The sequence below is a fragment of the Podarcis vaucheri genome (assembly GCF_965113315.1).
Source record: "Podarcis vaucheri genome assembly, chromosome: 1".
Taxonomy (NCBI): domain Eukaryota; kingdom Metazoa; phylum Chordata; class Lepidosauria; order Squamata; family Lacertidae; genus Podarcis; species Podarcis vaucheri.
Window position 1 is genome coordinate 80,113,581 of NC_138759.1, and position 14,090 is coordinate 80,127,670.

General features: G+C 45.5%; 1 protein-coding gene across 1 annotated transcript in view; it reads left to right on the forward strand.

Moving 5' to 3' along the window:
- LMNTD2 (lamin tail domain containing 2) overlaps positions 1-14,090 on the forward strand; it is a 40,025-nt gene that overhangs the window by 15,838 nt on the left and 10,097 nt on the right. Inside the window, 5 exon segments of the mRNA XM_082192279.1 lie at positions 4,176-4,274; positions 5,442-5,539; positions 6,857-6,993; positions 10,119-10,233; positions 13,442-13,637. Of these exon segments, the coding sequence (XP_082048405.1) occupies positions 4,176-4,274; positions 5,442-5,539; positions 6,857-6,993; positions 10,119-10,233; positions 13,442-13,637 (645 nt within the window).

Consider the following 14,090-nt stretch of genomic DNA (forward strand, 5'->3'; position numbering starts at 1 on the left):
CATCTCTTAGCCGAACCAAGCTCACTGGGTTGTTGTGAGGATGAAATGGGGAGGAGGAGAACCACGTACACCATCCTTGTACATAAAGGTTGTATATAAATGTAATAAAATAATAAATGGTTGTAGCTGGGATGCCACTGAAGCTTTTCATATCAAGTGCACCACAAACCACAAACCCACAAAGGAGAGTGCATGCAGTGGCGGAGCTTCATGCTCCAGCACCGGGGGCGGGGGGGCTGAGAGCAGGCAGGGGTGGGGCTGGAGCATGTCCTGGGGGCGGGGTGCCCAGTGCGGGGGGGGGGGACTCCCCCTGCACTCCTCTTCCTCTGCCAGTGAGTGCATGCAGTCCCATGAGAAGGACTGAAACCAAGAAAAAAATATAGCTCCGTCTCAGCACTCTGTGGGTTTATTGTGAGCATCAATTAGAGATCAGGGGGCAGATGTCTTTGCCCTTCTCCCAGTCAATGACTCACTCTTGTTGCCCATGGCTGCCTGGGCAACGCTGAGCTGTAGAAAGCTCATGTGAGAAACAGGGAAAGCTCCTGGGCCAAAGTGAAGCTTTGTCCCTCAGAGATGTCAGTAACTCAAAGCCCAGAGGAAAGTCTAAGCAGCTCCACAATGGCAGCTTAACAGGAAAGGTTAGGAGAGGTGTGAGATTGGGTCAAAGCAATTACTTCATTATCTTGACATCATTTCAGAGAGACAGAGAGGTGTGCACAGAGCAGCCAAGTGGCTAATGGGAGGAGAGGGAGCAGAGCAGGCGAGAGCAAACCCGTATTTTACAAATCATGTGCCCAGGGACACCGCAGGCTCTTGTGCAGAGAGCCTCCATGCTTCTTTAGAGTGCGCTGTTCCGACAGTAAAGAAAAAGACCAGCACCCCAGCACCATACTTCTTAATGGGGATGATGATTCCTGGATGGAGACTTTGTGAGCCAACTTAGTAAAAGAAATGAGTTTTAAAAGATTCAGAAAAAGTCCAGAACTTACATAACTGCTTACATAAGCTGCAGCGTCAAAGCAAGGCAAGAGAAGGAGGACACCTTGAGGCTGCAGCTGAGCTGAAGGGGCATTGAATAAGAGCCTAAGAAGAGCCCTGCTCAAGGTTCATCAAATTCAGCATCGAATTTCATAGGCTGGCCCGTGAGAAGCTTCTAAGCAGTCAAGAGATCTGGATTGTGCATGTTCACCCTGTGCAAACGCCTCTGCCCTGCATAATCCCTTCCCTGATTTGGGGTAGCTCAGTCGGTAGAGCATGAGTCTCTCAAACTCAGGGTTGTGGGTTTGATCCCCATGTTGGGCAAACGATTCTGCATTGCAGGGGGTTGGAGTAGTTGACCCTCTACAGTTCTATGATTCTATTGCTATTCATGCATTAGGGACCAAGTGTGCAGAGAGGCAGTCTGCTGAATGTGTGTTGGCAATCTCCATGACCCACAACCCTCACCCTGCTGAAGGCACGCCCCTAATGCATCAATAGCATTGGAGAGGGGCCTGTGTGGGGCATGAGCATGCATATCTCCACATGACTATAATTTTTAGGTTTCTGGAGGAGGACACATTTGATAGGCTGTCTGGAATCTTGAAAAGAAGCACCTCTATCACAGCAGTCTTCTCCACCTTGTACCCTTCAAATGTTTCAGACTACAACTCCCACTATCCCCGGCTGTTGGCCCTGCTTGCTGGGCTGATGGGAATTCCAAAGCACACAAGCTTTTTGAATGCCTTTCATAAGGTCAGTGCCATGAAGACAAGAGAACCCAGAAGAGCGTGAGGGCTAGATACTTGACTCCTCAAAACCCACATACAGAAACACCGCCATCTAGCACAATACTATATAGTCCATCTCAGTTGAATGAAGCAGCCTCAGAAGCACACCATCTTAGTATAATAGGTTAATAAGGGTTCATAAGTATAACCGCCTTCTGAGGCAAATCCTTGTTTAATGGGTTTTCCTGAAAAATAAAGGCTGAGGGATTATGACTTGTCAAAGGGCACTTGGGTTCAACCGCTGAACTGAGCTGTGATAGGAACTCAGATCCAAGTTCAACACTTTTAACATAGTGACTGTAAGCCACATTCATTTTCACAGTTGTAGTGTCTATATATCAAATCAGGGAGCTGCCTTGGTTAATATGTTGTAAAAGGGCTAAGTAGACCAATAGACTGGCTTTATGGTCTCTCTCTCTCTCTCTCTCTCTCTCTCTCTCTCTCTCTCTCTGTGTGTGTGTGTTGTGCCTGAACAGTGTTTGACCTACTCAGGTTTTGTTATGGCAGTGTGGCATCCTTCATTTTAAAAACAAAAACAGCTGCCCCACCCTGCCTGGGTTAAAACTTCTGTTATTTCCTGTGTGTATGACATTAAAGTAACTTGTCCTAGAACTAACACACTCTCTCACACACTTATATCCCTCTTTTCTCAATTTGTGTCTGTATCAGTACTAATACCCCTCTCTCTTTCTCAGATGATGGCAACCCATCTTTAAAAGTACAGTACTGTTACTGTAGACCCTAGATTAATTGCAATAACTGGCCAGTAGGGGGCACTCATTGCTTGCAAAAAGTTTGATGCCTGTTTTTCTTCTCTAAAGCAAACACATCAAAGCCCCAGATTATGCAGAGTGCTGACATATGCTATTTCACTTGTATTTTGTTTCAATATATAGCCTGCTTCATCCCAAATGATCAGAATAAAATATTTTTCAAAAAGGCAAAATATAATGTAACTCCAGTCACAAAACATCACCACTTATAAGATCCTGAGCATTTGCCAAAAATACTTGATTCTGCTCTATGATGGCTGTTGAGTCCCAGGCCTTACAGATTGGTTGCATTTACAACTGAATCAGTCTTTTCCCTCTGGCCAAGCTCTGCTAAGGCATTGCCCTTGCCTTTTCTGTCGCTTATTGTCTCCTACTACCTCCTTTGTCCCATCCTTGCTTCCCATGTGCCCCCCGCTCCCCATCACTGCAGAAACGTATGGCTTATCCCATTGTTCTTTTCACTCTTTTCACTCTTTTCAGTCTTAAAACAACTGGTCTACCAGGTGGATTGAGGTTTAGTCCTAGCACCTTTATACAAATATAAGGTGGAACTGGGAATACAGTATACAGCTCTGATCACCCCATCTAAAAAAGAAAGAAAGAAAGAAAGAAAAAGAAAAATATATACCATATTTTTCGCTCTATAGGAAGCACCTGACCATAGGACGCACCTTGTTTTAGAGGGGGAGAACAAGAAAAAAATGTTCTCCCCCTCTCTGCTCAGCGCCCCTTCAGCGAAGCGGCAGGAGAAACGGAGCCCCTTCCATTTCTCCTCCCGCTTGGCTGAAGGGGCGCTGCGCAGCTCTCCCTCTCTGCTGAAGCCAGGAGAGTCTTGCTCTCCCGGCTTCAGCAAAAGGAACCCAAAGCCTCCGGAGCACAGCGGGAGCTCCTGCTGCGCTCCGGAGGCTTCACGTTGCTATCGCTGAAGCCAAGGATCCTGCATTCGCTCCATAGGACACACACACATTTCCCCTTAATTTTTGGAGGGGAAAAAGTGCGACCCCTCTCGCTCTCCAGGCTTCAGCAAAAGCAACATGAAACCTCTGGAGCGCAGAGGGAGCGCTCCCTCTGCGCTTTGGAGGCTTCGCATTGCTATCGCTGAAGCCAAGGTTCCTGTATTCGCTCCATAGGACGCACACACATTTCCCCTTAATTTTTGGAGGGGAAAAAGTGTGTCCTATAGAGCGAAAAATGTGGTACACTGCAGAGCTGGAAACGCTACAGAATAGGGCAGCCAGAATGATCAGGGAACTAGACCACCTCCCCCGAAAGGAAAGTCTAAAATGCTTGGAGCTTTTAAGATTAGAATACAAGGTGACTAAGATGGGACTTAGGAAAGAATGCACACTGTGGAGAAAGTAGATGTTTTTTCTTTCCCTCTCACATCATGGTAGAGGTTTGGTCATACAGTGAAAGATGAAAGGAAGTACTTCATTGCACAATGCATAATTGATTTCTGGAGGTTGCTCCCCTAATGTGTTGTGATGGTCACTGGCTTAGATGCCTTTTAAAAGGGACTAGACAAATTCATGAAAGGCTGATCTATCAATAGTTGGAAAATGCAACAAATAAATTCTAACTTAAGGGATTGGCAGGCACTAATAGTATCTGACTTTCCCCCCCTCTTGTGTAGCTCTGGTCAGAGACAGGAACAAAGGTAACATCAGAAACAAGTGATCTACGGCTTCGGAGAATTCCAAAGCATACAAGCTTTGTAGATGCCTTTAATAAGGTCAGTGCCATGAAGACAAGAGAACCCAGAAGAGTGTGAGGGCTAGATACTTGACTCTTCAAAACCCACATACAGAAACACCGCCATCTAGCACAGCACTATATAGCTCATCTCAGTTGAATGAAGCAGCCTTAGAAGCAACCAGTATGATCTTATTAAGTGTACCATCTTAGTTTGCCTGCTTACAGTTTGCCTGTAATCACACTTTGCACCTTGTTGTTGTTCAAGTTCCCTTACTCCAGTGAAATTCAGAGGAAGATAGACTTTGTTTAGGTGTTAATGGCTCTGAAATGAGAACAGACTGAACTATGAACCCCAAAATTTAGGATCTGCTCCAAACTAGTGCCAAACCTTTGCAGTTGTTTTGCAGCACTTGGTAGCAAAAACCCCATGTTTTGCAGCACCCCTCCAACTGAGCAATTGCTACTCAAAGCTAGGGTCATAGCTATCACCCCAAAACACAATTGCAGGAAGCACATCAAGAAATACTTCAAGCCTGGGTTCCAATGCCAGAGTTTTGCTATTGTTTTGTAAACTTTTTGAAGTGAAACCCTCACATTTTGTCACACCCCCAACAGTGGGTCACTGCCTTACTCAGTGTGGGTTGGGGCCATAATGGACTTACTCCCGACAAGCACTGTTTCTGGGAGAGAAATTTTGGGGTTCGTCGTAGTTATTGGTGCTGGGACAATATTTCCCTATTTTAAAATAGGACCTGACACAATGGAACCCATGGTCTGTGTATGTGTGTGCACACAAGTAAGTGTGTACACACATACTTCCACACAAGTGTGTCCCCCCCCCCCAAGGAGCAGGCAATGCCTTCAAGAGGTAATCTGGCAGTCCTACATAAGGAATATACTTCTGGGCGGTCCCTTGTTTGGGCATGGGTTTGCTTAGTGTGCTTCATGGAGGGAACATAGCTTTCACTTCACAGAATTACTGTATTTTCCTGTGTATAAAACGCCCCCATGTATAAGACGATCCCTATTTTTTGAGCCCAAAATTAAGAAATAAATAATTGCAACATTCTGGGTATAAGACGACCCCCAATTTTAAACTTAAAAAAATTGGAGGGAAATATAGTCTTAAACACGGGAAAATACAGTATTGTTACCTTTCCTTAATCGGGTGTTTATCGGTGTCATCACTCTTCCTGCTTTTTAGTTTGGAAGTATTTCGCTGAGTGAAGAGGAAAAAGATGAAATAATCCAGAAATTAGAGAAGGCACACAATGGTGCGCTGGAGGGAAGCTCACAGGAAAGGTAATTGCAAACCACAGGCTTTCTGACAGAAAGGACCAAAAGGGGCTTGGTAGAAAAACAGCAGCCTGTCTGAGGTAAGTCGGCATCTGAATACACCTGAGAGTGTAGTAGAAGCATCCAAGGCAGCCTGTGGTCCTCTGTTTATTGCTTTACATCCTCTCAGCAGTGCTATAGGGCAGGGTCAAAGGAACCTTTTTCAAGCAGAAGGCTGCATACTTTTGAACCTGGGATAGCTCAGTCTGTAGAGCATGAGACTCTTAATCTCAGGGTCATGGGTTGGAGCCCCACATTGGGGGTTGGACTAGATGACCCTTGAGATACCTTCCAGCCCTACAACTCTATGATTCTATGAAAAGTGAGCGGATCAACGATTCTAGCAATGAGAAGGCTAGATTCTATACACACTCGCATACCCCTCTCTGTCCTCCATCCAAGAAAGAGACAGTTCACAACATGCTGCAGCCAAAGAAAAATAAGCAAGGAGTATGAGAAGCAGGGTCAGTAGGGAGTAAGGCTGGGGAGGGGATGAGGTCTGGGGAGAGTCCTGGGGGCCATTTAGAGAGGCTTGAGGGGCACATTCACCCACTGGGTCTGAAGTTCCCCGCCTCTGTTATGGGGAAATCAGTACTTCCCTATGTATTTCCTCTTGTGGGGGGGGGGACAAGCAAGGAGTTGTATGGCATGGCAGCCACCATGGATTCCCACCCCCCAACCTAGTGTCCCTGCTATGCCCCTTTTTGAAGCTGTCAGTTTCTGTCCTCTTTAAAGTGAATGTGGGAAGTAGAGAGAGAAGATGCCTCTGCTCCAGCAGACAGGGCGTGTGAAATATCCGTGAAGTACCACCATTGCCACCCTGCAGAAATAGCAAATCCAGATTAAATTGGGGGGGGGGCGGGATATAGGGTGACATTTTTATGAGGACAATGTCAAGTGACTACTACAAAAAAACTTGCACGCACAAACTACCAAGTCCACAGTAAACTTCCATGCGGAAGTGCCGTGTAAAGCAGAAAAGGCTAGCAAAATCCCTTTCCTCGTGCAGCAGTCCTGCTATCTTTTTGATGAAGATGTACTCCCCACTCCAGTGCTAGAACACAAATTTCCCATTAGTTCTTTTGCAAGAACAAGCAAATAGGTTATGCACTTTGCGCCACAGCACCCCATTTTATGTGGATAGGATATCACACTGCTCCTAATGTATTAGGTATTGGGTATTCATCTGAATACAGCACTAAGAAGAATATGTGGGTTTGTTTGTTGAAAATTCTGGATTAGCCCAAAGGAATGCATGTCAAACTCCCCACCCCCACTTTACAGTTCACTTTCTGAACCATCCTCGTTGGCTGTCCTCACCTCTCAGAAATCAGACATCTTTTCAGTGCCTGACCCCAAAATGGTAGAATCGTCTTCCTTCAATACGGCACCATCTTCTGAGAAAATGCCCGTGGGGAAAAGTAAGTTCAAATTCTTCCTCTTTAAAAATAGTCCGGCATTGGCTAGTTGATCAAAAAGTCATACATGCAATGCATACTCACACACACACACATGTGCAATGCACATAGGCCCAATGTAACCTAGGTTAATCTCTTGGACTGTTCCACGTATGCTAAAGCATTGACTTTACTGACAGAGCCTCTTCAGACTTGTGGGTTGGGTTTTTCTCTAATGTATTCTGTAACAGTGTCATTGCCACAATTATGACAGAATGCGAGCCTCTTACACCCCTTCCTCACACAACTGCTGCCCACCTGGGGTTGGCCAGTTGTGCCTTGATTAGCCATTAGTCTCCCCCACCACTTCCCTATGAGCTCACAGCCCTTTCCCCAGACAAGAAGAAATCTGGGGATGCTCAATTAAATATTGGATCTCCAGAACCTAGAATAAGCCACCCTGCATCACTTACAGTTCACTCAGAGAGTAAAGCAAACCCATAGCTCCCTACATCTGCCAGAGAACAGATTAACTTTATGGTCTTTAACAACCCCGATCCTAGACTCCTGAAGCAGGAACCCAAACATTCTAGGCACATGGAGAATTACAAGAATCATTGATACTGGCAAACACATGCACCTCTGACCCCACTAACTAAATCACAAAGCTTTATAAAGAACAGGAGGGGAGATGACAAATAGACAAAGCAGTTTAAAAGAAAAGAGCACTGTGGCTCAGAGCTATGTAGGTTGACCTAAGCAACAACAGGCTTCTCAGTCTACTCACAAGTAACAGAACATAGATGATCAGTTGCAGGTCCTCCCCACCTCCCCCATGAGCAGTAAGGGACAACATGAATTCCTGATGAAGGGGTGGGGGGCAAAGGCTTGCCTTCAACAGCTCACTCTTAAGAACTCTATACCCCACCATTTGTTGCCATTCAGTGACCAATCAGCCATGTCATGTTTTGCAGGTAAAAAGAAAATCTACACCTTTGGGGGAATAATAGAATGCAAGGGTCAGAGGAAACTAGTTATAGTATATAGTTTAACAAACTAGTGTTAGTATAACTAACTAGTGTTAGTTAATGCCAGTATTTCCCACCACCTCATTGAGCTTCCCCCTTTTGAGGCTATGACTACAATCCTATACACACTTACTTGGAAGTAGGTCTCACGGAACTCCATTGGGCATACTTCTGAGTGGACATTCATAGGACTGCATTGTTTATTTCCCATGTCCGTGGATGACTTTCCTGCAGTAAAATAAAACTTATGGATGAATCATCATCATGCTATAGGAGCACAATCCTGCAAACAAGTAATTATGGAAGAATAACAGAATTTCCTTTCTATGTGGTGAGATTTCTCTGTAAAACAAAATACGTATTTACTCTTTAGCTATGCTCTTCACCAGTGTTCTTACAGGAACACAAACCAAAAGCCCTAAAGCTGCCACCCTATGCTCATAACCCACCAAGCATGGGGTTAGGCCTGGTCAGGCTGGCAGAGGCAACCTTCCCTTTTGCCATGACAAAAGAAAACTATTGCAAAGCTGGCTGGTTACTCCTTCTCTGTCCCCATGGTCTTCTAAAGCATAATGAGCACTGTTTTACCTCCAAAGTTCCCTTGCCTGTCCCTGCTGACACATAAAATCTTTTCTCAAGCCCTCCATGGAATTGATAACATGGACACCATACTGAGCTGCTTGAAATCTTCCCTTCTTTTCCCCTTCCTTTCTCCTGGCCCAGCGCCACCTAGTGGTCCTTGTGTTCATACAGCTACCCCACACCATATGTTGTTGCCTCCTCTTGTCCCTCCTTCTCTCAAGACCGTTTCCTCTTTAGGCTATGGATCCCTAGCCTGACTTCTCCAGCCCCTTCCTTAAACTACTTTTCTCTGGACCTTGTGTCCTTCCCTACACTTCCTGAGAGAATCTCTTCCTACATGAGCATTTTCAACTGCCCTGCCTGCAGCCTTCCCTCTGTCCCTCCTTACAGCAGTCTGATCCTGGACTCATGAACATTTGGCCTTTCACTTGTGTCAAAGAAGGTGTGCAACAAATAATCTTGTAGCATCTTCAAGACTAACACGTCCATAATGGCGTAAGCTTTGGGGACTAAAGTCCACAATTGTATGTCATTATCTGTCTGTTAGGTTTTTAAAAAAGCAATTATTCTCCTCTCCTCCCCGATAACATGGCAAGCAAAACAAACTAGAGCCTAGTGCTGGCACATTCTTTCTGAGCAACTAAACTATTTTAACTTTTCATAGCACAGTGACTCAGCCAGTGGCTGAGCAGGTGTATTGATTGATTAAGTGAGGTAATTCCCGTTTTCAGTTAGATAAATTATCCAATACATACGACATGGAGGTAACAGTTGTTGTTTTTTTAAAGCAACTCTACAATGTTCATAAGTTATTAAAAATTAGCATTCATGATCCCGCCTGGTACGGACACAGGAGACTTTGGAATTCCCTCCCTAGTGAAGCTAGACTGCTTCCCGCCTTGTTGTCCTTCCACCAGCAGGACTTTTTTGTTTCAACAGGCTTTTGGGTACGGACTGCTTTTTATGAAAGGGCTATTGCCGTGTTGTTTTTATTGTAATTATTTGTATGGGTTTTTTTATACATGTTATATATGTATATAGTTTTACTATCAATGTTTAATTGCTTTTTAATAATTGTTCTTTTTCATGTTTTTAGCGGTTCTCATTTTTATATGTAAGCAGCCTTGTGTTCCGTCAGGGGGAAAAGGCGTGTCTAAATAAATAAACAAATATTCATAAATACAGATAACTTATTTGTATAATGTATTTATTTATTATTGGATTTACATCCCACCTTTCAGCCAAAGCACCCAAGGCAGCTGATAAGTTTAAAACATAAAGTGATATGTAAGAGAGAACAAAGAGACTTCTCTCAGACCCACTAAGGGTCATATCCGGAGCTAATGGCCAGTGCTCTGTGGCCTGGGCTTCTCATCTGCCTTCCCCCAGGGCACACAGGCCTTTTCTAATGCAGCTAATATCACCACAGTGTAATGTCTGACTTTCAGCTACAGTGTTTTTCCCTGGAAGTTTTCATTAGTTTTTCATTAGTTTTCATTCATATGCCATATGAGTATATTATGTTTCAACTTTCGAAAGCTCCTTCCCTGGATCGTTGGAGCCTTGCACAGTCTCGTCTCACTCTTGGACAGCTGTCAGAGGAAGAAATGCACACTCACATTTTGACCTGCCCCTTCATAGAAGAATGCAGGAGGTGAGTACCTTCAGAGCTCAACTCTGGTGTGAGAAGCCTCTGCCTTGCAGTTTCACCGGACTTAAGGAGAGACTCCTGCATGCTTTCTGTTACTTTCCATTTTGAAGCAAACATTATTCCTTCCTCCTGGATGGTCTGTACGCTACTCCACTGTGTGTGAGATTCTCAATAAAAGCTCAGTCAGTAAAAGACAGGGTGCACCCACCCAGTAGCAACCCAGTTGCCTACCTGGCTTTCCAATTTTGAGTTCACTGCTGGTAAAGAAGATGGGGAGGGGTGAGGTGGCAGGGATGTTGGCGCAGTGTGGGCACAGTGGAGGGAGTGTTTGATGGGCTCCACCAGTGCCAGTACACTGCCGAACTCCCTGTCACCTTTTCCCTCTTAAGTTACTGGCAGCAGCCTCTGCCATGGGAAGCCAGATGACCAATGCCAACCTAGGCTGCTGTGCCCTGCTGACCACTCCTGGCTAAACCTGTGTCCACCTTTTCACTGAAAGCTGCACCCAGCGGCCACCCACCCCATCCTCTCATAGTGCAATAGTAGTTCTGCCTTCAAATGAGGAGATAAGCTTTTTCAGAGCAGGGAGCAAAGACCTTTCTTTGCAAGTTTCACTTGGCACGCTTTGGGACAACAGTGCAGAACAAGCAACCCACTTTCAGCTTTTTAGTGTTTGCTGTCCCACTTCGGAGCGCTTTTTGAGGCCCTGTATCATTCATCAGTTTGCCCATCCATTTGTGTAGTGCTCCTTTTCTGAGACAATGTTCTGGCCCTACCTGCTGTCCACCACTGATCAACATGAAGGAGGCCCTCAGCAATGCAGGGTAGGCAGTGGCGTAGCATGGGGGTGCAGGGGGGGCTGGCCACACCGGGCGCAACATCTGGGGGTTAGGGTTAGGGGGTGCAAATCCACGGGTTAGGGGGCGCAAATCCATGGGTTAGGGGGCGCAAAGTACTTGCCTTGCCCCGGGTGCTGACAACCCACGCTACGCCACTGAGGGTATGGTCCACCCCTGAGGCACCCTCCACCATTCTGTCAGACAGGTGTCTGGTGGATCCGGAGCTGCCAAAGAATCGTAAGTTATAAAGACCCAGAGAAGCAAAGTTGGGAAGAAGTTGGGCTTTTCACATTATGTGGATAACTGTGTGCTTAAAAGCATCAGCCATCTAGACTTACAAGTCCACTACAGTGGTACCTCGGGATGCGAACGGGATCCATTCTGGAGCCCCGTTCGCATCCTGAACAGAACGTAAGACGCGACTGCATGCATGTGCATGTGCGGGTCGCATTTTGCCGCTTTGGTGCATGCACGTGATGTCATTTTGACCGTCTGTGCATACGCGAGCGTCGAAACCCGGACGTAAGCGCTCCGTTACTTCCGGGTCACCGTGGAGCACAACCCGAAAATACTTATCCTGAAGCATATTTATCCCGAGGTATGACTGTACGAGCACCTCCAGCATCACCTTAAACTCACAAAGCAGCAACCCACTCTGTAACCACTTTGTGTAGTGTGCAAACATCTGCTCAACTCATGACTACATGCCCCCACGCATGTGTGCACACATGCACACACACAAACACACACACAGAGCCAACATCCTGCCAACGATCCCGTCATGTTTACCACACAAACCTCATTGCTTAAGGAATAGCTGTTAGAATCACTTCACCTCAGATGAAGTGACTTTACCATACCACTTCCCTCTCACATCCGCTCTAAATCCATGTGCTTTAATTACCTTCTTATGTGCCTCCCCTCCCCCCCCCCACAACTTTTTGGCTTTTAACCTCCCCAGTTGGCTTCTTATTTTTTATTGCTTTTACCATCCTCCTGGAATATGTAATGGAAGTGGAGCGAATATGATCTCTGACAGGATATGCTATTTTGCCTGTTCATCTGTGACACAGCTTCTTGTCAGGCTTTTCTGCTCCTCCTCCACAGACCTGGTATTCAGTAGGAAATTGCAAATGGCCAATCTGCATATGGCAAATGTTTAATCATATTGGAAGTATAATAAAAATATTTCTGTTGAAGATAAACATGTATATCTGTAGTTAACCCGAGAAACTATAGCTGTTTATACTCTATACCTTAAAAGCACATTCAAAGCACAGTCTTTTCCTCAAAGAATTTTGGGCACTGTAGTTTACCCCTCGCAGAGTTACAATTCAAATCCACATGTTAACAAACAGCAGTGCCCATAATTCTTTGAGGAGAAAAATGTTCTTTGAATGTGCTTTGAAGGCATAGAGTGTACGTAATCTAGACTTTGTATAGATGTGGTCTCTCCCATCCCCACCCCCAAATATAGTTTACCCCAGGATTGTCAGGGTGGTGCTCATGGGTGCAGTTGCACATGCAGAGGCATTCACTGGTTCTCAGAGGCTTGCTTCCCCTGCTGAAATTAGGCTTGTGAAAAGCATTTTGTTGCAGCCAATAGAAAGATTACAGAGTGTGCTTGGCCATTGTGTGCATGTAGTGCTCATGACAGTTTGTCCAATTTGCAAATGCACCCATGAGCAAGAAAAGGTTGGTGATCCGTGCTTTGCCCTAAATGATCCTTTTCTAATTCTACTATGTTTCCAGACAATTCACAACTGTCTCAGCTGCTACTACTCTTGTAGCTTCAGACCGCCATTTTCCTTATACTGGAAACTAAGTGCAGTGGAACCTTGGTTTTTGAACGTAATCCATTCTGGAAGACGTTCAACTTCCGAAACGTTCAAAAACTGAAGCATGCATTTCTGGAAGCATTTACTTATGGAAAATTCAATATGGAAGCCGTGTGGCATGTTTGACTTCTGAGAAGCGTTCGAAAAGCGAAGCAGTTACTTTCAGGTTTTTGGCATTCGAAAACTGAAACAACCGACTTCCAAGACGTTCAGAAACCAAACTTCCACTGTACAAGAGTTACAGATGACTAAGTTGGTCTCTGACAAGACTTGTTCTCTTCACAATTGCCTGTGCTTCTCTCAGTTGACTTCTAACCCGCCACCTGTCTGGATTTTCACTTTTTGAAATATGGCAGCCCTAGATACCTCCCCTCTCCCATATCTCTTACCTTACTTCTTTTGTCTGCCTTACACTTTAAGAACCCCAGGAGTATTCCATCACAGGCCCATAAGTAGCATAGCTCATACCAATTGTTTCTAAATCAGTCACACCTAACCCATCTTTTTTCTCCTCTTCCCACTTTCTTCCCCTAGATGCCATATTGGTTCAGGACCATTAAGGATTGTGAGTGTACATAATACGGGCAAATTTGTCCGAATCTTCAATACATTATTGAACAAGGAAATAGATTTAAGTGGCTACATCATCCAGCAGTGGGTTAAAGACTTCCCAGTGTCTATCTATCGTTTCCCGAATGGCACCATTCTGCCTGCACAGCATCACATCACAGTAAGCAGCAGGGACCTCTCCTGCTTCCCATTCCTGAGTGTGATATAGATATACAAACCGTATTTTTCCATGTATAAGACGCCCCCATGTATAAACCACCTCCTATTTGGGGGGACTAAATTTAAAGAAAATGAGGGGAGATGGCCCAAAGTTGTTGAGCTTTTTTTAGGGGGAATTGCACTCATGCCATCAAAATCACCCCAGCAAATCCATTGCTGGGGGTTGGCAAAGTGGGCATCCACTCACCCCACGCCACTGAGGGCGGGAAGCTTCCTAGAGCACGGCCACCAACCAACTGGCTGGTGTGCACAGCTTCCCCTCCACGCAGCTGCGGGAAACACTCCCTAGAGTACACACCTCCCACAGTGGCATGGGGGGGGGGAGTTGCACGACTGCCAACCAGCTGGCTGGCAGCTCGCAACTCCCCCCCCCCCCAATATCCGTGTAAAGGAC